This window comes from Leptonotus elevatus, chromosome 20 (assembly GCF_054856555.1).
Source record: "Leptonotus elevatus isolate MCC_2025b chromosome 20, RoL_Lele_1.0, whole genome shotgun sequence".
NCBI classification, from domain to species: Eukaryota; Metazoa; Chordata; class Actinopteri; order Syngnathiformes; family Syngnathidae; genus Leptonotus; species Leptonotus elevatus.
Window position 1 is genome coordinate 3384359 of NC_141258.1, and position 25873 is coordinate 3410231.

Genomic DNA, 25873 nt, shown 5'->3' on the forward strand with positions numbered 1-25873 from the left:
AATCCTCTGTTTCGTTCTTCCTTCTCTTTTTTAATGAAAAAACCCCCCCCACCAAACACTAATAGGTAAACTAACGCAATAATGGACATCTATGCGTTCAAGCGCTCAGAAATGCTCATGAGATTCTCCATATAAATTTTTTTTTTTTTTAAAAAGTCTTAAAATTATGTTTTTGTTGACATTAGCAGTCTAGAGTGGAGGCCATGTGAGTTCCATGAATTCCACGGAGCGCACCGTCCGCATCGTCACACATTTGCCACGTATGCCGCTTTTAAAGTCAAAACACACGCACAAAAAACATGCGTGTTATTAGCGAGAACGCACTGGATGGCATACGCGATGTGTTATGAACACTTGCACCTGTTAAAATGTCGTAAATACCTTATTCGTAGAAATACCCGGGGAGAAATGTCCTTAAAACAAAAAGTCAAGTATGTTGACCCTTGAAAATTCCCTTGCTGCCACTTCTTCCAACTCCGCCTCTCACCTTCATTGGTGCACGAAGCTTGTTGTGAAAAGTGACACCAATTTGACTTCATTACAGATTGCATTTACCGCTAGAAAATGCATTGGAACACTTTTCTTTCTTTTTTTTTTTTAAACGGGAGAACCTTTAACGTAAAAATTCTTAGTACATCACAGCAAAGCAAATATGCTCTCCGGGGGTTTAAACGCAGATTTGTGTTATGACATGACGTCATTGCCAAATTTTTACGCAACAGTGTCTCCGAGCTGTACATTCGATACCTGATTATTGGATGGAGATCACAAAACACGGGTTTCGCTTGGTCCAAGGTAGCTACAGCAGGTTTTGCTCTGAATAACAAATTAGAAGATAGAAGAAAAAAAAAGTGTGCCATGTGAAATTTGATTCTAAAAATGTTAATAATCTTCTATGCCATTGTAAATAGTGGTGGAACAATTAAACGCTCTTCCGCTAGAGGGCAGAAGTGGGCATCCACGTCTTGCCATTCATCCCAAACAATAATTAAAGTTTTGGGTTGGGCAATTTTGAAGAGCTGTTCAATGAATATGCTTAAAGGCATTTAAAGAAAAGTGTCTAGGATGATCAAAAGTTTTGAGAAGGTTAAATGAAGTTGACCTGTAAAGGTTAGTCCATTTTATGCTCATCCTGAAATTTTACCCTAAAGCTCAACTTCCCTAACTTTCTGGAAGAACAGAATTCCCACCCTTTGATCATGTATAATCTTTATAAAGAAAAAAAAGAAGATTTCATTAGATTGTGTAATGTACATTATGATGTGGTCAAGGAGTGTGTACTGTGTACACGAGGCGTGTATTTGGCTTTCTTGAGTCACAGATTCAAAATAAAAGAATATCTTGTTGGATTGTATTTATTCTAGCTGATAAGATCTGCCTGATTGTAAAAGTACTGAAATGTTGGAACAATTGGACATGTGCGTTCAAAAGCTTAGACAAGAGGTCAACTTGACTTCATCCAGAAAAGTCAGACCGTATTTTCAGTTCATCCTGAAATTTAAATGATCCTAAACACACGTGTCATATTTCCCCCGTCAGTCTCGGCGACTCGGGCCTTCAGCAGCATCATCACTTTCTTCCGTGTCGCCCTTGGCTGCAACCTCCTCACATGTGTCAACACAACACACAAGATGAGTGCACAATTCCAGCGAGGGCGGGCCGGGCAGGGTGCGAACTGTGAAAATTGACACACCTCTGCTCGGCTAACAGGCATTCACGGAAGGAAGAGTCATACCTGAACTCACCGCGGGCACATTTTCGCTTACATAACACGGATGTATGTCGTTTTTAAGATCAAGATTAAAGTGTTGGAAGCTTGTCGGCCTTGGTAAGTTTGAAAATACATTTTTGAAATAGTCCAGTTGGTATATTGAAACAGTGGTTGAGTTGAACATGTACAGTAATACAGCCATATGGTACGCCATTGATCTATTTTTAGTCAATGTGCTTGGACAGTATCGCAAAAAAAAACAACAAAAAAAATAGACAGCCTTTCGTGTCATTGTTATTTTTATGCCACATATTTGTGCCCCAAAAGTTTGTCAGGTGGATTAGGTGGAATCAAACACGCTGACGTACACACCTTGAAGAGAAAATACACGCGTGAAACTTTCAAATTGGCAGACTGTCTTTCAAAATAAAATAATAAAGTACAAACATGGCTACGATGTAGGCTGGTTCTAAGATCAAATACCAACTTTAGTTTTAGAATTAAAAACAAAAACAAATTACACATTGTGTATATGAAATAACAACATAGGTTTGCCTTAGGAAAGCCTACTTGGCTTAATGCTAACAAACGATGCAAAAATGCTACTTACATGCTAACGGTTAGTATCAATAGTGTGTTTTTAGAATTATTATTATTTTTTTTTAAGTACAAACTTGGCTACAATGTAGGCTGGTCCTAAACTCAAATGCCAACTTTAGTTTTAGCATAAAAAAAAAACTAATTACACGTTGTGTATATAAAATAACAACATAGTTTTGCCTTAGGAAAGCCCACTTGGCTTAATGCTAACAAACGATGCAAAAATGCTACTTACATGCTAACGGTTAGTATCAATAGTGTGTTTTTAGAATTATTATTTATTTTTTTTAAGTACAAACTTGGCTACAATGTAGGCTGGTCCTAAACTCAAATGCCAACTTTAGTTTTAGCATAAAAAAAAAAAAAACTAATTACACATTGTGTATATAAAATAACAACATAGGTTTGCCTTAGGAAAGCCCACTTGGCTTAATGCTAACAAACGATGCAAAAATGCTACTTACATGCTAACGGTTAGTATCAATAGTGTGTTTTTAGAATTTATTTTTTTTTATTTATTTTTTTTTAAGTACAAACTTGGCTACATTGTAGGCTGGTCCTAAACTCAAATGCCAACTTTAGTTTTAGCATAAAAAAAAAACTAATTACACATTGTGTATATAAAATAACAACATAGGTTTGCCTTAGGAAAGCCCACTTGGCTTAATGCTAACAAACGATGCAAAAATGCTACTTACATGCTAACGGTTAGCATCAATAGTGTGTTTTTAGAAGCAATGGCGATATGAGCACAAAACAGTTAAAAAACACACGTTCTTTATATGACGTGGAATCACACTTAAAGTCTGTAGACTGATCCTGGGATGTTTTTACAATGCTTACGATTGTTTTTAAACTCAAAAGGCAGCACCGAAGCGTCATTATTGTTCAGAGCTATTGTTGGCTAAGTTAGCTTGTCGTGGTAATTAGCGGCGTCTGTGAAAGTGCCTGTGAAAGAGCGATACCGGCGATTCGAGTAGAGTGCTGATGATCCCCATAAATAGGGTGGATAGGAAGTCAGACCGGTTGGGCAGCTCGCACTCGTCGTGTAATATCTGGTTCCGGAATCGCGGCGAGATAAGAGAGGAGAGACTGAGGGAGTTTTAAGTGTGCAGTGCAGTGTTTCAAATGAATGAATGACGTCGTTTATTTCAAGGACCTTTTTTTTTTTTTGTCTGGTCGCGTTGGGTTATAATCGTTACAACAAATTCATCGGTATCAATGACAGCAGAAACTCCAAAATGGAACACGAGGCATTCAGGGAATGCTAGTTGACTTCCAAGTTCCATTACATGTTTCAAGTTCAAATTCCACCCGGGAAATGACGTTACGTGAATTCTTTTGTTACAGAGTCAAAAAGTCGTAAAGCCTTTATTTATCATCAGTGTTTGTCCACTTGCCGGTACTTGAAAATGTATTTATTTACTGAAATTATCGCTTTTTTGCTGTTTGCACCAACGCAAGGCACTTTAATGCCATTTTGATACCAAGGACTGATTTTTGAAGAGTGGCTAGGAGTCTAATTAATAGGGCAAAGCTCTGTCAAAAAAAAAAGTAGTGCTTTGGCGCCATCCGCTGATATCGATTAGGCAAATAGCGTAACTTTTTGGGAGGGGTGGTGCCAATTCCTCACAAATGTTCACTAAAATAAAAAATTTTACATTTTGAGTCATTTTTTCCCACAAAATGCTACTTGCGCCCAAATCGTGCTAATTTTCAAGGTGCCAAAAAGAACCGTTAACAATCTTTATGTAACAATCGTCACATCCGCAGTGAAAGACACATGAACAGAAGGACAAAGGATGACAAACGTCAGGCGGTATTTTGTCAAGGTGAGTCTTGTCACATGCATGCGACTCCCCCAGTGCGAGATTGTGTATCAAATGACTCATTTGTCCTTTTTTTTTTTTTTGTCCAGCACCTGATCACCTTCTCCCTCCAGAAAGGAGACGTGACGACCGTGGAGGAGGCCCAGTGTCGTCTCCTCCTGCTGGCTCGGAACAACACGCTATGGAGTCAACAGATGCTGCTGGATGTCGGATCTGATGCCGTTTATCTCAGAGATATACAGACTAAGGCGGGTAGATGTGACTTAGTTGGGGCTTGCTCTTTTTTTATTTATTTTTATTTTTTTTAACAGTCTTTTATGGTTTGCCAAAATACCAATACTTAGTCTAGCCCTATCGCACCCCTGCGGATTGCCACCGCACGTCACGCCAGATTTGCGAAATAGCAAATAAATGCAAGAAAACGGCTGATTATTATTTTGGCTATTATTTTGGTCTTCAGGAGGAGCTGGAGAACTACTCCTTTGACTCCATCTTCCGCTGCGAGTCCATAAACTCCGAGGAACTCTTCCCATCCCTCCTCCTCCTCGTGTGCCAAAGCGCCCATGAGAAGAAACCGGATATTCTTTTCTTCAGTTGTGAGAACATGATGGTGAGACAAAAACGTCACGGCTGTTTTCACCGGAGTGCCTCCGATTTTTTGACTTTTAGTTTGGCATTCTCGCAGGCAAAACAAATGGGTGACAACATCACGCAGGCGGTTTCCAAGTCTGGGCGGAGTAAGGCCTCTCCTGATCCAATCAGGTACTCTCACGGCGGTAGTAACAGTGTATATAAATAAATAATGATGATGATCTCGTCTCGGTTTACTCCCAAATGTGCTTAGTGTTAAACTTTTCAGTTTTTACCTAATCTAAGTCACTTAACTTTGGAGTCAGCCAGCCCTCTCGCAAATGTCAGCTTCTAAACTGGAACGCGTAAGAGGGAGCATTTAACTTGTAGTCTTGCGTCCCTCCACTGGCTTCCTGTGCTCTTTAGAGTTCAGTTAAATGGGAAGTCAACCCCCCCCCCCCCCCCCCGAAAAAATAAAAAAGTTAAAACATGTTCTATGGAGCCCCACTCGTCTAAAAACTGTATTTTTGGTCAATATTGCGTTAGTGGCAACGACATTTTTTTAACTGAAATTCACAAAACATTTGCGATAACGAAATGAAAATGCTTTAAAAAAAGAAAAAGAAAAAAAACTACAATTCATGTTTGTGTTACTTTTTACATTTTAACATAATATTGCGCACCTAACCCTAACCCAAGTAATACACATAAAAAAACAAAAACTAGTTTTTTTTTTTTTAAATAACTAAAACTAATAAAAACCAACAAAATAAATACAAAAAAACTCAAAATGTTCGTGGGATATTAGTTAAGCAGCAAAATCCAGCAGTTTTTAATCAATATCAGAAGGCGGCCATTTTGCCCACTTGCTGTCGAGTGAAAATGACATCACAGTTGCTCAGGAGGTAACAACCAATCACAACTCGGCTTCAGAAAACAGGTGAGCTGTGATCGGTCGTTGCCTGAGCAACTGTGATGTCATCTTCATTCGACAGCAAGTGGGCAAAATGGCCGCCCCCTGAGATGGATAAAAACAGCTGGATTTTGCTGCATAACTCCACAAATGTCATATTAAATCACAATGTCACGTTTTGACCAGTGAGGTCACATGTCACATATTATTGTCAAGAGATGACTTCTCCTTTAAGATTTTTATTTGCACTTTGGAGTCAACCAGCCCCTCCCCCTCAAATGTTGGAATTGGAGCACGTCATTCTTAGGGGTCAGTGAAGAGCTAAACAAAAACAAGCCACCTCCAGCTTTGCTTCCCTGCCGCCATTATGCTGAATCAAAGCGCCGCCACAGTGACGGGTCGCTGTGCGTGTGTCTGCTTTGCATGTGTGTGCGTGTGTGCGCGCGCTGGAGAGGGCGGGCAGTGTAAACAGCTGACAGAGAAGCAACCTGTTCTACCGGTTGCCACATAACTTGAGAAGGTGTGACAGAGACAGCCCGGCCATTGTGGCAAAAAAAAAAAGCACACGGAGCAGCAGCGGCGGAGGGATGACCTCGGAATAGTTTCGGGAGGGGGCTCGGGTTTGGATTACGGATGACCTGTTCCGGGATTGTTTCAAAGGACTAGCAGCGGAGGGAGCGAATAAAAGGGGTAAGGGAGATATATACGCGGAACTTCCGGGTAGAGAGCGATTCTAACGTGGTAAGCGATTGCGAACAGTCCGAACGCTCACTCTCGTCTTTTTAGATACGTACGTAGGCTGTCGCGAGGCCGTTTATTGACCTCAAAAATAATGTTTTGAAGACAAACAGGAGCCTAAATTCAACTTTTGAGAATCTAAAAAATTTTTTGACTTTTTTTATTATTATTATTATTTTTACATATGCTATAAGGTATGTATATGTTCTGCTGAATGTACAGTATGTGAAGGTGACTGACATTGCCGAGTCAGCAGCCGCCATCATCATCATCATCATCATCATCATCATCATCTTAACTTCTCTTCCCCAAAGGCTTTCCCACAACGGCGCCGACATGATTGACCCCTACGGCATTCCGAGCCACCCCATCGCGCACGCTCCCAATGCCCCTCCAACCAACCCCCCGCCTTACCCCGGACCCAGAGGTCAGAAAAGCACCTTTTTCTTTATAACGGTGGTACCTTGACTTCAGAATTTTTTTTTTGTTTTCCTCTCGCAATGCTTGAAAAACTGGTAAATTGATGTTGTCATAAGTCAAGGTACGACCGCGCTATGTCGGTAAAATGGAAGTCAATGAATGACATCGCCTTACATGTCTCACGCCAGCCAACGGAGGAGGGCCCGACATCTCCTTGCTTCGAGCCGAGAGAGAAGTGGTACGCTGCCCGTCCGCCTTTTTTGGCTTGGGTCAGGTCACCCCGCCAGTCACGAGACGAGCGTTAAAAAGAGCGACTTCCTCTCCCCCCCCCCTCAGGAGATCCTCAACCACTGCTTCGATGACATCGAGAGCTTCATGTCCAAACTGCAGCAGACGGCCGAGGCCGCCATCGTGCTCAACCAGAGGAAGAAGAAGAAGAAAAGCAAAAAGCAGAGTGCTGAAGGTAAAATGAATTGACGATACGTGAGAAAATTAAAAAAAAATTTTTTTAGGGGGTTAACTGTTCTCTACTTGAGATCTTGATTGATTGAGCTCTTGAGGTCTTATAAAAAAGTATACCAGTGACATTGAGGAACACAAACTAGGAAGCATTAGAAACGCATGGCTTTAAGAAAAATAAATAAATAAATAAATAAATCATGATTCATAACAGATGCGGTGTCCTTTGTATGCTCGTCTAAAGACAGCAAGCTTCTTCTGTTCAAAAATTCTCATTCTAATCTGAAGAAAACAACAACGTACAGATGAGGTCTAATTTTTCTGTTAGCATTCGCTAATTTAGCATTGCTTGTTTGCTTCTGCAGCTCAAAAATTCTCAAGTCTACTGTGAAATGTATTTATTCTGATGTTAGCATTAGCTAATTTAGTATTTTTTGGGGGGCTTCTGCCTTTCAAAAATTCTCAGTCTAGTCTGAAAAATATTTGTTTTTCTGTTGTCAGTTAGCTATTTTCACATTTTGTTTGCTTCTGCAGCTCCATAATTCTCAGGCTACTGTGAAAAAAACGTAGGCGAGATGTATTTTTTCTGATGTTAGCATTAGCTAATCTAGTTTTTTTTGTTTTGTTTCTGCCTTTCAAAAATTCTCAAGTCTAGTTTTCTTGTTGTCAGTCAGCTATTTTCATATTTAGTTTGCTTCTGCAGCTCCAAAATTTCTCAGTCTACTGTAAAAAAAAAACATGGGTGAGATGTATTTTTTTCTAATGTTAGCATTAGCTAATTTAGCATCTTTGTTTGACTTCTGTCTTTTAAAAATTCCCAGTCTGAAAAATATAGTTGAGTTTTTCTGTTGTTAATGTTAGCCGAGCTAATTTCACATTTTGTTTGCTTCTGCTGTTCAAAAATTCTCAATCTCGTCCGAAAAATATATCGGGGTGAGATGTATTTATTTATTTTTTTTCACGTTAGCATGATCTCCTCTGGTAATTTGTTAACACAGAAGATCTACTCACCATGCGGGCCAGGCCGCCACCCGAAGAGGAGTTTGTCGACATCTTCCAGAAATTCAAATATTGCTTCAGTCTGCTGGTCTGTATTCAAAAATATCTTTTTTTTTCTTGTACGCTTTTACTTTCTGCTTGCTTTTTTTGATGTGTTGTGTTTTTTTCCGCGCAGGCCCATTTGAAATCAACCATAGCCAGTCCGTCCTCTGATGAACTTGTTCATCACGTATTTAAACCACTGGATATGGTAAGTGGAAATTACATCGTCTACTTTTAGTGTTCATTGTCTTAAAAGAAAGGGCGTGTCTGTAAATGTATTTCATACAGGGTACATTCATATAATTAAACTTTTTTTTTTATTTATTTAAATAAGTAATTTTAGATCTGCCACTTCATAAAAAGTCAAACGGTTTACAAACAAATCTGTTTCCAATGTTCCTTCACAACCGCTGATATGTAACCATGCTTTTTTTTTTTTTTATATATATATGGTTGCAATTATATTATGAATCATCAGTTTAATTGCCAAGTACGTTCAACACACCCGGGAATTTGCCTCTGGCTGTCGCTCACACTTGAACACTGTAGTAGCATACATACGGTGTACAGTATATACTGTTCTATATATTATAAAAGGAAGTAAACGTCTGGGATAAAAGTATGAATATGACACATTCAAACTGATATGTAAAAACTTTTTTTTTTTTAATCTTTACGTGTAGTAATGTGGTTAACCGCTAATGGTGCTTCTTTCCCTATATTTGTTTTAAAGCGAAAAACATTTATGCCTCTTTACAGTATACTTGCTTATTGCAATGCTCTCATATGACATTACTATTTAAATATGAATTTAAAAATGATTAGAATTTAATTTTTTTTTAATTAACCAGTTTTAAGGGAAAAACTGCTGGACTCTTGACAATTAAAGAACGGAGCCCGCGGGCCATACTTTGCTCACCCGTGATTTATGCTATTATACGCTAATGCTATATATTTAGCTTTCCGTGCGCAACTGTATGAAAAGAGTGTTCGTGTGTGAGCCGAGCGTGCGGCTTATCAGAGCGGGCATGTGAACAGTGGTTTGTTTGTCTTATCTGGGTGTGTCCAGATGGTGAAGACGACGGGTGGCCCAGCTCTGGCGGCCTCCGTGTCCAGCCCCGCCCTGACCGGCGCTGCCGTGTCACTGCTGCAAGAGAACCTGAACGTGGAGGAGCGGCAACTGTGGACGTCCCTGGGTCCCAACTGGACGCACTCCCGGTCAGTACTACCTGCCGCCACCAGGGGGGGGGGGGGCCGATAAAAGGTCACGCAGGGTCAAAACAGGAGAAGGAAATGATTCATTTTATAAATAGCATGAAGTATACCCCCTCAAACCCGTTTTAACAATCTTCTTCATCTGCTGTCAGCTCCGAGCTCAGAGGGCCCATCGCTCCGTACACGCCCGTGTTCTTGGACGGCTGGAAGCCCGACACGTTCCGGGCGGACGGGCAGGTTTGGGAGGATCTGGTGGAGTCACAGCACAAACACGAAACCCTCCGGCTCAAACAAGAGGTACACGACGCTGCGGAAACATTGTGTGGACAGTTTGCAATAGTATCCGTTTTTATTTTCACTCTTATTTTTCAAATGTATGCAAGTTGATCATTTCAATTTGTAATAAAAAAAAAAAAAAAAAACATATATATCTAAATACTAGTTTGTCCTTTCCAGCTAAAATATATAGCACATAAAAAAATCACCTAAAAGTTAGCTCAAGGTATGAAACAATATTTCACTGAACATTACATGCTTCTCATGTTTAGCCAACATTAAAAAGCCTCGTCAGCACTATCCATCTCCTTACCTCGATGTTTGCGTGTCCTCTGTTTTCGACAGACACAGCAACTCAACAGCCACGTCAGTGACGAGGTGTAAGTCTTCTTTTTAAAGATCTGCGAAAATAATTTGCAAGTCGGATTGTGACATTCTCACACCAACCCCCGTCGTCTCCCCTCCAGAGACATAGGAGCCCCCCCGGAGTCCGAAAAAGTCTACAGCTGCAGTTATGACTTCATCGCCAGGAACAACACGGAGCTTTCCGTGCAGCAAGGGGAGACGCTCGAGGTAGTTGGAACGTTCGATTTTTCTAGCGCGGGACGCTCACAGCCCGCGCCACTGCTTTGCCGACGGCGCTGATTTGCATTTCCTGTTTGCGCGGCACAGGTGCTGGAGTCATCCAAGCGCTGGTGGAAGTGTCGCAATCGGTTTAATCAGGTGGGCTTCGTTCCCTTCAACATCCTGGAACCCGTCACTCACGTGGAGAGTCCCGTCACCAGCAAGCCGCCCGCGGTGAGCCCAAACGCGAACATCCTTCACCATCCACTAGAAAGTGCCGTAGAGGATGGTCAAGTCAAGTCAAGTCAAGTGCAGTGATGGGCCTTTACTGATGTCATAGCAAATATTCCTTAGATCCCGCAGGCTCCGCCCCCACCTCTCCTTGCCAAGACTTTCACCCCGGCTGCATTAACTCTGCCCGCTCTGCGTCATAACCCCGCCGTCCAACGCGTCCCGCACGGCAGCGTGCCAACCTACAACCAGCATGCGCAAGCGACAGAGGAAGATAGAGGTAAATGGCGGCTGCGGGATTAATTATTAATTTTTTTGCTGAAGTGACATATGAAGGCCTAAAACTGCCACAAAAAAATAAATGATAAAAAATATATACAATAAAAAAATAAAAGTAAAAAAATACCTATAATTGTTAATACAAACTAAAAAGTATATATCTATAAATAAATAAAAGTAAAAAACACAAAACAAATTAAATATCAATCAATGAAACGCTCTGCTCTCACATTTATTTATTTCACGCTGCACACGCTGTCGGGTCGAAATGTTATTCAAATGAGGGGGCGGTCCTAAGCGTGTCTTGGGTGAGACAACTTGCGATTTGAGTTGCTCGACAACAAGTCGTGGCGACAGTAGACAAGATCGTCGTCCCTTGCTGGATCTCTCCGTGCAAGCCGGCGAGACTTGACCATTGGAACGGTGGAGTCCAACCCAAGACACGCTTAGGACCGCCCCCTCGTTTGAATAACATTTTGACCTGACAGAGACCTGCAGTATGATTTATTGATTGACATTTATTTTTTGAATCTCATTTTTGATTTTGATTTTATTTCTATTTATATTTATTTTTTGAATCTCATTTTTGATTTTGATTTTATTTCTATTTATATTTATTTTTTGAATTATTTCTTATATACGTTTATATTTTCACATATTTATTTATGTATTCATTTTTAATTTGGGCAGTTTTGGTCCCCCGTCGTGACAAACTGTTTGGATATATAATTTCCAGTTATGCTGGTGAATGACGAGCTGCTCCAGAGGCTGACAAACGGAAAAGCCATCAATAGCAAGCCTCTGGTCATCCCCCGATCGGTGGAGACCTCCCTTCCTCTCGACTACCACTCCACCCCTGAGGAGGTGGCGTCGTGGCTGACCGGGAAAGGCTTCAGTGAACCGTGAGTTCCGAGTTGTCGTGCTTTGGCGCCATCTGGTGGCCACTTACATAGACTTGTAACTCACCTCTTGTGCTCCCTCAGAACGGTGACATGTTTGGGGGTCCTGACGGGCGCTCAGCTCTTCTCCCTCAGCAAGGACGAGTTACGCGAGGTCATCCCCGACGAAGGCGCTCGGGTGTACAGCCAGATGGCGGTGCAGCGGGCACTGCTGGAGGTGACCTGGCAATTTCATTGTCAGCGCAATTTCGATGCCGCACTTGGGTCCTAATGGGGTTGTGTGTTGCTTCTCCCGCCTCGACTGCAGGACGCTCGCAGGGCCACAGAGCTGGAGGCCGTCATGGAGAAGCAGAAAATGAAGGTGGATCTGAAATTGGAGAGCAGTACGTTGTGAGCGGACGCATCGCCGATGGGACTTATTAAGAGTATAATATATATTACAGTACATACCTGAAGATAGTGCGCAGTAAGCTTCTGTCTGTGAGGACCACTGTGCCACGGTGGTCATTTGGATTTCCGTTTTTTTGTATTTAAAGCAAGTATACACCGCTAACTTATAGTTCACATGTTGATTTTGCCGTCAGTTGGTAGCACTATTGAGTCGATTAAAATGTACATTTATTCAAATGCAGCGCCTCATTTACACTGCTCGGTTCAAAAGTAACCCAAATTGGGCGAAATAGCTAAACCGCTACGTTTTGGCCGTTTTGACACCGGATACCCTTTCCTAATGTAAACCACCCATTTCTTCAGGCGGACCACATCTAATCTTCAACCCAATCCGTTGGGACAAAATAATATAAATAACCCGGCGAGTACGCAAGGAAAACAAGCCAGCACTTTTAAGCACAAGAAATGACCAAAATGCAATATAGACTTTAATATGGTTTAATTGATTTTTTTTTTTTATGAACCCCAACGGAACCAGATGACATCTTCACATTAAATGTAAAGCGACGCAGCCGTTACAATCTGTTTGCATGTAATTATAAAGCAGTTCAGTCGATTTTTCTTTCTTTTTTTTTTTTTAATGGCGTGTACAACATTTCCGCTTCAATTGCCAAGACTAACTCAAAAGGAACATTCTATATAAATGATGAACACATATATTTTTTTATAAATCAATTAACAAAACATGATAGATAACTCACAAACAATTCCAATCTTTCTTTCCCACTAGACTTCACATTTTAACTTACTCTCACTACTTACTGGCCGCCCCCCCCCCCTTGCAAAATTCAGCCTACATTGAAAAACAAAAACAAAAACATAGTTGATGTGTGAAGGGACTCAAGAAGGGTTCTAAGAATTTGAAAAGGGCGCTGATCAAACCGAGAACAGGAAAAAAAAAACACTCATTCCAACAATATTCCAAAGTCTAACTCTGTATAATAAAAGAAACGGAATAAAATATTCACAAATGTATGACGTGTTTGCGTCGCCGTTCACTGGATAAAGCATTGCCACCGAATGACAGCGGATTTGTGGCTTGATAAACCATTGATTTCATATTATTGAATAAGGATTGGGTTTCATGTGAGTCAAAGAAAAAGGAATCGAGGGGAGGACTGTGAGGAAACAGACAAACAAAGATGGTGGATGTTATGCGGGATGGACGTTGGCCTTCACGGGTCTTCCCTGTCGTCCGCCCTGCGAGAGTCCGAGCGGCCGTTGACGCCGTCCCGCCGCTCGCGCCCCTGAGACTCGTCTCGGGACGAGCGCTCGCGGTCTCTGGATGACCTGGCACCAAAGTCACACACATTTTGTTTGATTTCATTTGATGTCCTTGTAATTCATTTCTTGCTTGTTGTAAATGTTAAGGGACCCCCAAATTTTTTTTTTAAATTATATATGATTTTAAAAGTAATCGGCCTATTAACTAATTTGCTCCCCAAAACGTTCTATTTTGAATAACGTCACGGTATCAAAATTTTTTTTTTAGTATTTCAATTATTTAAGTATGAATATGATCATTTCATTATTTTTCTTGTACAATTAATACCTTTAAAAACAAAATTTTCCACTTGCTGACGTCACCTGTGCTGAGGAAGTAGGTAACGACCAATCATGGCTCACCTGCTTTCTGGGTTTGGTCAGCAAACCGAGCCATGATTGGTCGTTACCTACTTCCTCAGCACAGGCGATGTCATCTGCAGTTGACAGCAAGTGGAATTATTATTTTTTTTTTTTTAAAGGTAAAAATTCTTCATGAAAAATAATGACGTTATCACATTAATTCTTGCCGAAAATGGCTCAATGAGTCAAGCATCCATTTAAAGCAATGGCAGTTGTTACAAAAATGGCCAGCAGGTGTCAGCAGATTATAAGAGATCAACCAGGGCCATGTTGCAAAAAACTATTTTCCCCACGGTTTTAAACAGACTTGTGAATCATGATGAAACTTAGCGATATTCTAATGCTAATTGCTGCAAAACGGAAACAGATACAAATGTACTTTTTTTTCTGATGAAAGAAGAGAGTCTAATCTTTCTTTTGGTAGGTTCCACGTTTTATAGCAATAGAACACAATATTCTGTGGGCCTTGCAAAATCTGTCAAAAATCCAGGAAAACAGCCGGGAGCAAAGGAGGTTGCTTCAGTGAAAATGGCTGGGAGTGAATGAGTTAATTGGTTATGGGAATATTTATCTGCCTAAAAACAAAAAAAATCCCTATCGATAAATTCTTGCGATCGAAACGCGCGTACTTGTGTCTGGAGCTCTGCTCGTGGCTGTGACGGTGGCCTCGGCTTCGGGAGCGGGACCTCTGCCGCCTCTTCCTGTCCCTGGATCGAGAACGCGAGCGGCGCTTGTCTCGGGACGAGGAGCGCCTTTTCCGCTCGCGAGAACGAGACCTAAAAAATAAGACGTGGTTTCAGGGGGCGCGGCGGACGTCCGAACGCAACAAGTCCAAGTGGGGGTTTCGTCGTGCCGCTTACCTTTTATGCTCTCTGCTGCGAGATCTCGTCCTGTGGGGAGGACGCAAGATGTTTAGGACCAACATAAAACATGGGAAAAGTCAACCGCTTTGAATGAGTTCGTGATGTCACCGTTTTTTCATCTTTTCCTCCTTCTCCCTCTCTTCCCGTCTCTTGAGACGTTCCTGGTTCCGTTTCTCCTGCTTGTCCACAACGGTTTTCTGACGACACCAAAAGTCGCAGCTTCGTGAATAAGCGCACGCGCGGCAAACGTGACGAGTGTGATCGACGCGCACACACACACCTTGAGCAGGTCCAGCTTCTCTCTGATCTGGATGAAGCCCAGGTGGAGCTTGCCGCCGAAGTGGTCGGCCAAACGGCGGTCGTTGTCGTGGAGGCCCAGATAAGCCGAGCACACCTCGCAGACGCGCAGTTTCTGCTGCTGGAAACTGGAGGCCGGCATGGAGTTTCTGTATTCCTCCTGGGAAAAGGCGCAAAGACGACAAGATGGAAGCGTTAAAAAGGGATTACATCACAGTATTTTAAACCCTTCCGCAGTTAACGATAGGCATACAGTATAATGATTCAATCTTACCTTTGACACTATGGCGACATAATTTTTTTATGAAATGTGTATTTTGCTGGTTCTTTTTCGAACGCCGGCTTCAGTAAAAACTCTGCCCGTGTGGTTGCCGCGCCTCCGGTTTTTGGTGAGGAATTGGCATTTTAACATGGCTAAAAAAAATTTTTTCATGATTTTTCATGTTACTGTCCCTTTAAGCAGCACGGAGACAAACACTGGTTGATTTCTTTATTCCTGCCAATTGTGTATTTACATGAATCAAGAATGCCTGTTTTGGTTTTCAAGTTTCTTCTCTGAAATAGGTTAATAGTTTTATTAAACGTGAACTATTTAGGCAATTGATTTATTGTGAAATATTAATGACATGAAAATAAGCAGTCTATTAAATTGGATAATCCCAGTTTATTATATTTTTGGAAAGGAGAATTATTCAAAATTGATCAATCAAAATGTACTTTCATATTCCATTCACTGGTTAAATTGTTTATCTGGCTTATTGTCTTTAAAAAACAACAACATATAAATGTATATTAAAAATAAATGTGTTAATTTAAAATTTTCTAAAATGTATAAACTAAATTGATTTACATAAATTGTTCATGTATGTCATTTAATGTTACTTGATTCATAATAAATCAAATAACCATTAAAATGAACATAAAAATATACATTTTTTACAAATTATTTAATTTATAATTAAATTTAATTAAAAAAATGGGAACAAAGATTTTTTTTAATTTGGTTCAAAAAGCTTCCCCCTCACCTCGGCCTCCTTCTTCCTACTGCGGACCTTCTCCACCTCATGCAGGACCTTCTGGGATTCTTCCACGTTTCCCTCAGCTCCAAGTTGCTCCGCCTTGGCCAGCAGCTTCCCGATCTCCTCGTTCAGCTCGTGGACTTTCTCCGCCTGCAACGTGGATTTAACACGCTCTTATTTGCAGCCCCAGGACGACTTATAAAAAAACTCTGACGCCGCACTCCTTTGAATGATCTTTTTTTCAACAAACCTTGGCCGCCACTTCGGCACTGATCTCTTCTTGAGTCTCGGCCAGGCGTTTCTTGGCCAGTTCCGTCCTGCGGTCGCAGTCGGCGATGAAAGACTCCAAGTGATCGACGGCCTTTGGAAGTTGCGAGTTAGTCACGTTAAAAACAAAATGTGCGCCGGCGATCCGACGTGTGGCGATTTCTCATTTGCCGTCACTTACGTCCAGCTCAAAAAACAGTTCTCGCTCCTTGGAGGCAATTTCATAGTCTGCTCGGAGTGCCAGGTCGTGGATCTTGGTGCACTCGCCCAGGTCCATGCGCTGACAAAGCAAAAACACACAAAGACACTTCAATGCTGCAGCGACGACATCGATGAGATTTATTTTATCATTTATTTTACTTTTCACTGATGTTTAGGCTTCTCTTATTGACTCCCAGTTTGAACAGAGAACTGGTTTGAAAATATTTGTAATCGTTTATAAATCTATGAAAGCGGCAGTAATATTAGTCGCTCTTTGCAGAGGATAAATATATGGCTGAGTAGGGCCGTTCAATAAAACTTTTTTTTTCCAGACTGATACCAGGACAAGTATTTACTAAGTACTCACTGATACCAAGTACCTCGAGTACTTTTGATAAATCAAATTTTATTTAACAATTTTTTCTGATGCAGATGAAAATTTAATTATTTTTCATGTACAATTAATACCTTTAAAATATTAATTTTCCACTTGCTGTCGACTGAAGATGACATCACCTGTGCTGACGAAGTAGGTAACGACCAATCATGGCTCATAGTTTGCTGACCAAAACCCGGAAAATAGGCGAGCCATGATTGGTCGTTACCTACTTCGTCAGCACAGGTGATGTCATCTTCAGTCGAAAGCAAGTGGGAACATTTTGTTTGGAAAGTTATTAATTGTACAAGAAAAATAAGGAAGTAATCAAATTCATTCTGGACAAAATATTGACTTTTTTTGGGCTGAAAATGGCTAAACGAGTCAAGTAGCCCTTTAAGTATCTGTGGCAGGTATCGTTAGCCTTCATGAGTACCCGATACCTTAAAGGATGAGTCAACCCCAATTTTTTTTTTTATAATATGTTGCATGTGCCCCGATTAGACGTCACATGGAATTCTGATTTAATATTTTGTTTGTGGAATTTGCATTAAGCAGCAAAACACACCCCTTTTTCTCCATCTCAGGGGGTGGCCATTTTGACTGAGGTAATGACCAATCACGGCTCAACTTCAGAAAACAGCGAGCTGTGATTGGTCATTATTTGAGCTCTTGAGCAACTGTGATATCCTTTTCAGTAGACAGTGGCAAAATGCCCCCACCCCCCCCCGAGATTTTGAAATGTAATTTACTTCCCACAAACACAATATGAAATCACAACGCCGTTTTCAGACGAGTGGTGCCGCAAAGAACATATTATTGTAAAGAAAACGTTTGCGATGACTTCCCCCGAAAATAGGGCTGTCCCGCATTGAGACTTACGGTTCCGGACAGGATGTCGTGCGGACAGCAGTCGAGAAGGTGACTTTTGCAGACTCGCTCGTCCGAGTACTTGACCCTCTGCCGCGTCTCGTCCCCTGAAACAGTCCAGAAGGCACCCAGTGAGAAAGACCTCGCGTACTCGTCAGCGAGAGGGCGCCAGTCTTCAGATTCTGACTTATCTGACTGCCACTTTTTACAATGCGTCGCGCACGCGTCACAATAGCTGCGGTTTCAATCGGTCTTGAGCCCGAAAGCTACAAAAACAAAATCTCCTTGGACATTAGCATGTCATATGGAGGTATTCGCAAACAAACTTTTTGCTTCTATGTGTCAAGTTACACGAGGCGATGTGTGGCCTCATTGTGTGACTTACCCAGGCCTCAAAGAGGTTTTATCACAATTAACAGAGCCTCGATTTCTCAGTTTAGCTCGTTTTTTTAAGGCTCACGTGGTCGTGGGCATCATTTGGTACTGCTTTACATGTCAACATTTAGGTTACAATACAAATCATTCCGGCCACGTGTTCCCCCGGCCAAGCCAGTTACAGACATGAAACATTGACAGAAAGTAGGTTTATACACACTGCGATCTGCACCACATACTGTACCCATCTGCATCTTCAAGCCCTCAGCTGCAGAATTTTAAACCGGCTGTGAGGAAAGTAAAAATGGGAACAGTTTTCTTGCCAAACCTGCGGTAAGAAGTTGGGAGTCATACAAGAGTCAGAGCGAAAATTGTATGTGTTTAAGTGTTTATGTCTCGTCTGGAAAAAGGAAAAAATAAGACGGCAACTGGTATGCTGAGAAGTGTTTTTTTTGTGTTCATTCAGCTCGACCAGACGTCTTTAGCAGCTAAGCACTACTCCAAATTGCATATCTTAAAAAAATAAATAAAAAAAAAAAGGGAAAAAACAAGCTACAATGACTTCCGAAAGGCAAACATATACTGTTTGGATATTGATCATAACAGCTATAAAAATTATGTGTGACTCACGGCTCGATGAACATGAGGCTTTTCTGCAACTCCTTTGCAGAATGATGTAGGCTGGCAAAGATACACTGAACCTTAATGAATAAAATAAAGGGGCCACAATTGTTCAGTTTGTATGCAACATATGCATGGGATGAATTTACTGATAATTTCATCACACACACCCACACATTCATTCATTCACACGCTTGTAAGGATGATCCAGAGGGCTACAAATGTTACTGTTAGGATGAACCTCGTTTTGGATAGCGCGGGCCAGCAATGTGCATTCGGCCTACTATAAGACTCGGCATATAATTTCTGTGGCAAATGTTTGTATCCAAATGGCGGGAAAGTCAGTGTCAGAGTCAAAAGTCAGTACTCAGTCTGAAAACCGCAGCATCAGTTAGACTGCATTTATCGAATATTTTTTTTGTATCGAGCATACCACTGATTTATCGTATAAATGACATTTTTTAACATTACAAAACAAATAATGTTCAAATGAGGTGCAAGTACTAGTCTCTTCTAGATGGGATTATCATCATCACATTCTACTGTAGTATCCGCGACTATCATGTGTATATGGCTTTAAACGGCGAGGCCAGGTACGGTGAGTGACGTGGGTGTCGGCAAATTAGTGCCGTTAGCTGGCTATTAACTCTGTTAGCGGCTTGTTTATGAATGATGTTCGTTTTCTTACTGTTAATTCTACAGCTGTGTTACATAATATACATTGAGTCGAATTTTTTCTTCACTTACAGCACTTTGTATGCAGTGATAGTTGTTTTAAGTCAAGTTGACTTCAGAATTCTTTGCACTTGAAATTTATTTTGCCACTAGATGTTTAAGTTTTCATTACAATTGCCTTTTGAGCATTTGTCTTGTCTATATAAAATATGTATTCTAAAAATAAATAAAAGATACAGGAAAAAAACAACGCCTATATATCTGTATGTAAAATTACTATATAAAGTTATAAAATTGCTTCGGGTATCTTTTTTTAAATTGTTTTTAAATGAAAAGCATTTTGAATTTCATATATTGATCTGTAAATGCATATTTTTGGCAGCTTTACAAATGTTCGCTCTAACATTCCGTTAGCCAATGGAAACTAGCCATAGCTAAAAAATGACGTAAAATGAATAGAATACGGTAACTAGGAAGCCGTTATTGACAACTCTGTTTGGTTTTCAAAAAATGACCAATGGATACAAACATAAAACCGTGTCATGTACGCAGCTAAAGATGAAGTGAGCCCTCGTTTGCATTCACGCAGGCCTGCCCATCACACGCCAACACAAGCCTGCCTCAACACTGGCTCCATCTTGGCTAGCGCGCTAAAGCTAGCGGAGCTAGCATGCAAACAGCGACTCACCATCCCTCGCCGTTCCCATCAGCTGGTCCAGCAAAGCTCTCATTTGAGCTTGGGCGGACATTGTTGCTGACTCTTTCGTCGACGACGCTGTTACAAAAGGAAGCGGCAGGGGAAAAATTGTAGTTTCTGATTAATCGTAGGAGTGAAAAAAATGTGTTCGGCCAAGCATTTCAGACGTTCTCCAGGTTTTTTTTGTTAGGGGAAATTGCGTCGAATCCTGTGTTAAAGTTCCGTTTAGCTACTTAAACATGGTCCGAGGTGGACCAATCGGAGCGTTCGAGAACGGCAACATTATCCAATCAAAGCGGAGCTTCTTGGGAATTATTGTAATTTTCCCCAATCAGAATACAGCTTCGTAAAACCTATTATTTGCAATCCTGATTCTTGCCTCTCAGGCAACATTTCTAAAGCAGATATGTCGATTAATTGTGTAGCAAATTGTGATAGACAATTTCACTTTGAGTGTTTGAATAACCACGATTGAGAATTATAAATCATCATATATCTTGAAATGTTAATAACTGCAAGGGGGAAGTATGGCCTGACAGGCAAATTGAGGGTTAAAATACTGTAGTATACCTTGATTTATTTATTTGTCACTGCTGGCGTTCTGGGGACAAGCCTACCTGTCTTTTAGCTTTTAAGCTAACATTCGCGAGGCGACGCTTGAAGGTGAGCAAAAAACGTCGGTTTTAATGTCAATTCGCGTTCATATGACGGAACCTTTCGTTGTTGCTCGCATTGCGGCTGTCGTGGGACGAAGGAGGGGAGGGGGCTCGGCCTTTCCGTTCAACAAGTTAGCCAACTGTAGAAATGTGAACTTTTCGAAGCTTAAAAACTCCACAAAACGAGCGTCGCTGCTGCGCATTCGATGATTTGTCACCAGAGGATTTTTAGCTAACTAACACGAGTACTCCCAAATGTGTATCTCATATAATTGATCTCGTCTGTGGCAACGACGAGGTTTGAGCCAGTCCTCGTTTGTTGTGTTGAGAAGTATCTGGAGTGACCGTTGGCTGGCATCAATAGGCCCACATTTACAAAGGTAGATGCAGCAGAAATAGCTGGAAATCGCACAGACTCGGCCTTGGTCGTTTGATTTTTTGAGGAGCGTTTTGATGCTGTGTCATTTAACTTTGGCTTGTGTCAAGCAGATTTGTGCACAGTGATGCACTAAAAAAAAAAAGGACGATGGAGACCACGGACTGTCCCACCGAGGGTGATCCCCTGAAGAGAGGAGAAGATGGCGTGGAGACGGCGCCGCCGCCGCCGCCGTCGACGACGGAATTAAAGAGAGGCTGCAAGGAAATGCTGGGACTTTCCAAACTGACACACTGGCGGACGGCCGTCTTCTTCCTCTCCGTGTTCCTGTGCCTCACCGTGGTCTTCTCCTTCTCCTTCATTATCCCGTGTCCCGTCAGACCGCAGTATCTCTCGTCTTGGAACAGGACGTTCTCTGGCGCAGGTGTGTAGGACCCCCCCCCCCCCCTTCCTCCCAAAAAAAAATCTTGATAATGATTTGGGATTGAATGTGACTCTTCCTTTGCTACAGAAACGTATGACTTTTTAGCATTGGAAGATACGAGCAAAGACAAAGTGAAGGATGTCCTGTTTGTGGTCAAGACAACAGAGGCCAGTTTGAACAATACATGTGGAAATGCAGGTACGAGGCAGACGTGCTCATCACTCGCTCGCCATGCCGCCCTCCAAAAGACTAAATGAGTGTCTCCCCCCCCACCCCCCCACCCCCACCCCAGGTCTGCTGTCGCCGTGCGTGTTCATGCTGGCAGTGGATGGCACGGACGGAAAAACCCTGTGGGAGCGTCCGCTGGATCCTGACTTCCACTGGGCCCAATGCGGCCTGGACACCAACACGGGAGACAACTGGGACTGTCTGCTGTTCCATTCCGACCGGCTGTCGGCTCTGGACAAATCGAACGGTAATGTTGAGCACCATTCTGGTCAAAGGTTACCTGTTGTGAAAGTAATCCAAAAATATGAATATTACAATGATGCGTCATTAGGTGAGGTCAGGTGGCAGCAGCCTCGGCCCCCTGGTCAGCACAGCAGCGTGCCCGTGCTAAGCATCCCGGATCTGGACGGGGACAAGGTCAGCGATGTAGCGTTGGTGGGATCTGATACCGTGCAGGTAAAAAAAAAAGAAAAAAAAGAAGTATACTCACCGATGTAGCCAAAAATATATAACGCTGGAAAAAAAAAGGACCCAAAAAAATGTGCTTCCACCTGTAGACTGAGCTGGTGTTCCTCTCGGGGAAAACAGGCGTCCAGATTGGATCTGCAGTGGCCCTGAACACCACACACACATCCGGCCATCTTCTCCATAAAACTGGAGAGGGCGCTCTGCATTTGCTGCTGCAAAAAGGTTAGTGAATACAGCCAACTTTTGCCTATTTGCATTTTTTTTTTTAACTCATTCACTGCCATTGACGGCTATAGACGTAAAAAAGTCATTTGAACTATTTCTATTAGTTTAACATTTTTTTTCCACTTTTCTTAACAAGAGTATGAAAACCTAGAATTGTTTTTATTGTACATTTAGAACAGATATAAAGTTTGTGATTAATCGTGAGTTAACTAGTGAAGTCATGCAATTAATTACTATTTTAATTGCCCGACGCTCCTAATTGTAATTAATCACACGACTTCAATAGTTAACTCACGATTAATCATAAATTTTATATCTGTTCTAAATGTACAATATATTTTTTTTCATACTCTTGTTAACAAAAGTGGAAAAAAATGTTTAACTAATAGAAATAGTTCAAATGAATTTTTGACGTCAATGGCAGTGAATGAGTTAAAGTGGAACCTATTTGTAGCTCTTTGGTGAAAAAGTCATCTATTTGTAGGACTGTTTGATTATGAAGACAATATTAATCGCGATTATTTTGGTAATAATTGAAATTACAATTAGAACGATCATTAATTTTTTTGGGTACAAAACAAGAAATGATTTAAATGTAAAAAATATTAAGATAATTAAGTAAGTTCCTTTTGGATGAAACAACATTTATTAGTTATTTAAAAATGTTTTTTTTTTTAAAAAGGTGCAAATGTATGAATTTAAACAACTCAAAATGAATATTATTTTTTATTTTTTACAATTGTTGATTTTGTAATTGTGGAGTGTAATATTGGATTTTCATTCATTGCACAGCCCTATCTACTAATTTGTACTGTTGCTATTTCCGTGACCCGGTTACCGTTGCATATTTTCCAGACACCGGCTTGTACGGACTGGCCCTGCGGAGGATTGCAGCCAAAGCCAAAGAAGGGCTGGAGGCGGGCCTGAAGAAGGCAAAACAAACGGAGAAAAAAGCCGCGGCCTCGTCTGGATTGGTTCCAGTTTACGAGTAAGTCGCCGCGATTTTGCCGGCGCGGCGCAGCCGCCGCGCTTTAATTGTGGATGTTTGTGTGGACGCGCGCAGGTCTGACTCGTTGAGGCGTGTGGTGAGAACCGACAAGGAAGAGTCGTCCAACTTGATGCTGGTAACAGGCGGCGAGGTGGTTTTGATAGACGGAAAGACGTTGCAGCCGCTGTGGACGTTCAATACCACCAAAGTCTTCAGGTAGCAATTTGAATGGACGGTTATCTGGCCCAACAAACCGATTAATTGAAAAAAAAAAAAATAATAATAATAATCTGTGATGTCATTCATTTAGAGAGCCTGGCTTTGGTCACTTCAACAATGATGGCGTACTTGATGTTGTGCTTGAGGAGGAAATGAACAATTCTACCAAGATGGTAAATTGGTTTGTCGGTACAAAAAAAAAAATATCACTGTTCATCATTCATGCTCTGCTCTTTGGAAGATTTTTGTACCTTCAGTTTTGTGCCACAACATTCTCCGCAGCCCAAGAAAATCTATGCTAATATCCGTTAGCCCCTCAATAGTGTTTTGCATTTTATGTTAGCACTAAGCTAACTTGAGTTTTTGTGAGACCAGCTGTTGCAGGTCTATGCTTGCCTTTTTGCCCGCAGGTGGTGATCCTGGACGGAAAGTCCGGTGACGCGCTGTGGAAAGTGGACCTCCTCTCCAGCGCCAACTCGCCTCGACCCACCACCATACACACCACCAACTCCATCTCCATCTTCGTGTTTTGGGGACTGCTGCCCTCGCAATCCAACTTCTCTGTGAGTCTTTTGCGATTAAAAAAAAAAAAAAAAGTTCTTTATGCTGCTCGCTGTTATGTAAGACGTAAACGGGACCGTCTTCTTCAGGTACCCGGTGAACGTCGTTCTTACATGCTGTATCCTCTTTACGCCAATGTGCTCCTCGAGTCTGAAAATGTCGCGGACCACATTGTTGCATTTAAAGGTAACACATTCTTCCTTTGCATCCCCATTATATTGCCTTTCCCCCCCCCCTATTAGATAAAGCTATGGTGTGTGGCTTTAAAAGGCGGGGCCTGGCCTGGTGAGTGACGTGGGTGTCAAGAGAGTGAGGAAGTAACGTCTTTTTTTTTTTTTTACGGCAGCAACTTTGATGGAGAGAGGACGCCACGCCGCCTTCATCCTGCTGACGGGTCCCGACACCAAGGACACGGAAGGCACGGTTGTCCTCAGCAAGTGGAAGCTGAAGCACGACGTGCCTCAGAGCAAGGTGCTCGTGATCGGCGGCGGCGAGGCCGCCGAAACGGACGACGACATCAAGCAGGCCTTCAACCGGCTACGCTTCAGCGATACTTGAACGAGCCTTCGACCGGTCGCCAGTCAAGATGGTTTCTGTTCATTCCCACTGTGTCGAGTGTTTTGTTTTCAGGCCGTGCCATTTGCATAGACAACAGGTGGTTAGCTTAATAGCGTAATTGCCTCGGACATTTTCTAATGTTTGGAAACAAAGTCCATCATGTTATTGTTTTTGTGACCGCAAGTTAAAAATGACTTGGGCTATTGTGCTATTAAGGCTAACGATTCTAGATGGTGTTAGTCCAAAGAGCTGCTGTTTTTCCTGACAATCACGCCGCCTGCTGAGAAATCCACCGTAACTTTTGCTGTATTTTAACTTCTTGCACTTTTGTCCCAGGAATGCAATTATTTCTTTTCCCTTTACAATTATTTTTTTTTAATTATTTTGCAGATCTATGCAACTGTTTCACACTTGTGCTTTAAAAGGTTAGTGGGGGTAATTGTTGTATATTTAATACTAGAATGGCCTTAAATGTGTACATTTCAACTTGAACTACCCCCGCCAATTGTTACAAATATGTACTGTGTGGTTTTATTTTCAAGTGAGTTCTTGCAGTGTGGTTGGAGCGCGACTAGCGCCTTATCAGATTTACAGTATATTTGTGATTTATATTCATAGGAAAACTTTTTTTTTTTTTTGCTGTATATTAATAGAATGAAAAGGTTGCTTTTAAGGGAAGCTGGGGTTTCTCCTTAGTTTCGATTCGTTCAATATTAAAATGGTTTTAAAACACTGGAACTATTCAGTCTAAAAATACTAGCATTTACACCAAGCATACGATGCTTTTTCCGCGCACGCGCAATTAAGTACGATTTGTGTACATGATGCCATGTGCTCGTTAGATTCTGTCACGTACTTCATGTCATAGTCTAATGATAACGTACGGCAGTAAATTACTCAACTATTTGGACTCAAATACCTGCATTAAAGTGTACTATACATAGTATTTGACATGTAATTCTTAAAAGCCTAAACATCACTTTTATTACCGCGGAGTTGCGACGTAATCATTAACTTGTCAGACACTTCCGCATTGGGAGACGTTCAAAGACCTGGCCGAGAATATGAAATTACGCAGTCGAAGAGTG

The 25873-nt window shown here is 41.6% G+C and overlaps 3 protein-coding genes across 5 annotated transcripts; 2 read left to right on the forward strand and 1 right to left on the reverse strand.

The window, feature by feature from the left end:
- The first annotated feature begins 1665 nt into the window (after positions 1–1665).
- Positions 1666–13170, forward strand: LOC147156435 (epidermal growth factor receptor kinase substrate 8-like protein 1). Of its 3 annotated transcripts, none has more exons than XM_086065074.1 (19): positions 1666–1828; positions 4085–4143; positions 4230–4388; positions 4601–4750; positions 4826–4902; positions 6676–6788; positions 6970–7019; positions 7118–7244; positions 8239–8327; positions 8415–8489; positions 9351–9499; positions 9649–9793; positions 10118–10152; positions 10240–10345; positions 10445–10570; positions 10691–10847; positions 11583–11748; positions 11830–11962; positions 12053–13170. In XM_086065074.1, the coding sequence occupies exons 2-19, from the start codon at positions 4114–4116 to the stop codon at positions 12137–12139; spliced, it is 1974 nt and encodes a 657-aa protein (XP_085921200.1). In that variant the 5' UTR covers positions 1666–1828; positions 4085–4113; the 3' UTR covers positions 12140–13170. The 3 variants fall into 3 exon arrangements, with proteins under 3 accessions (XP_085921200.1, XP_085921201.1, XP_085921202.1); XM_086065075.1 differs by having other exon boundaries at positions 8242–8327; XM_086065076.1 differs by lacking the exon at positions 4085–4143 and having other exon boundaries at positions 1699–1828; positions 4254–4388.
- On the reverse strand, positions 12618–20301 carry luc7l (LUC7-like (S. cerevisiae)). Its single transcript, XM_086065079.1, has 10 exons — positions 20074–20301; positions 17727–17821; positions 16449–16547; positions 16251–16361; positions 16007–16150; positions 14965–15141; positions 14793–14881; positions 14682–14711; positions 14451–14597; positions 12618–13485 (listed from the first exon to the last, which is right to left on the reverse strand). Exons 1-10 carry the CDS (start codon positions 20132–20134, stop codon positions 13371–13373), a joined length of 1068 nt encoding a protein of 355 aa, XP_085921205.1. The 5' UTR covers positions 20135–20301; the 3' UTR covers positions 12618–13370.
- Positions 20302–20520: 219 nt separating this feature from the next.
- On the forward strand, positions 20521–25523 carry fam234a (family with sequence similarity 234 member A). Its single transcript, XM_086065078.1, has 12 exons — positions 20521–20745; positions 21228–21538; positions 21626–21736; positions 21831–22013; positions 22098–22222; positions 22324–22456; positions 23315–23447; positions 23523–23663; positions 23758–23839; positions 24077–24229; positions 24317–24413; positions 24574–25523. The coding sequence occupies exons 2-12, from the start codon at positions 21265–21267 to the stop codon at positions 24783–24785; spliced, it is 1644 nt and encodes a 547-aa protein (XP_085921204.1). The 5' UTR covers positions 20521–20745; positions 21228–21264; the 3' UTR covers positions 24786–25523.
- The last annotated feature ends 350 nt before the right edge of the window (positions 25524–25873 follow it).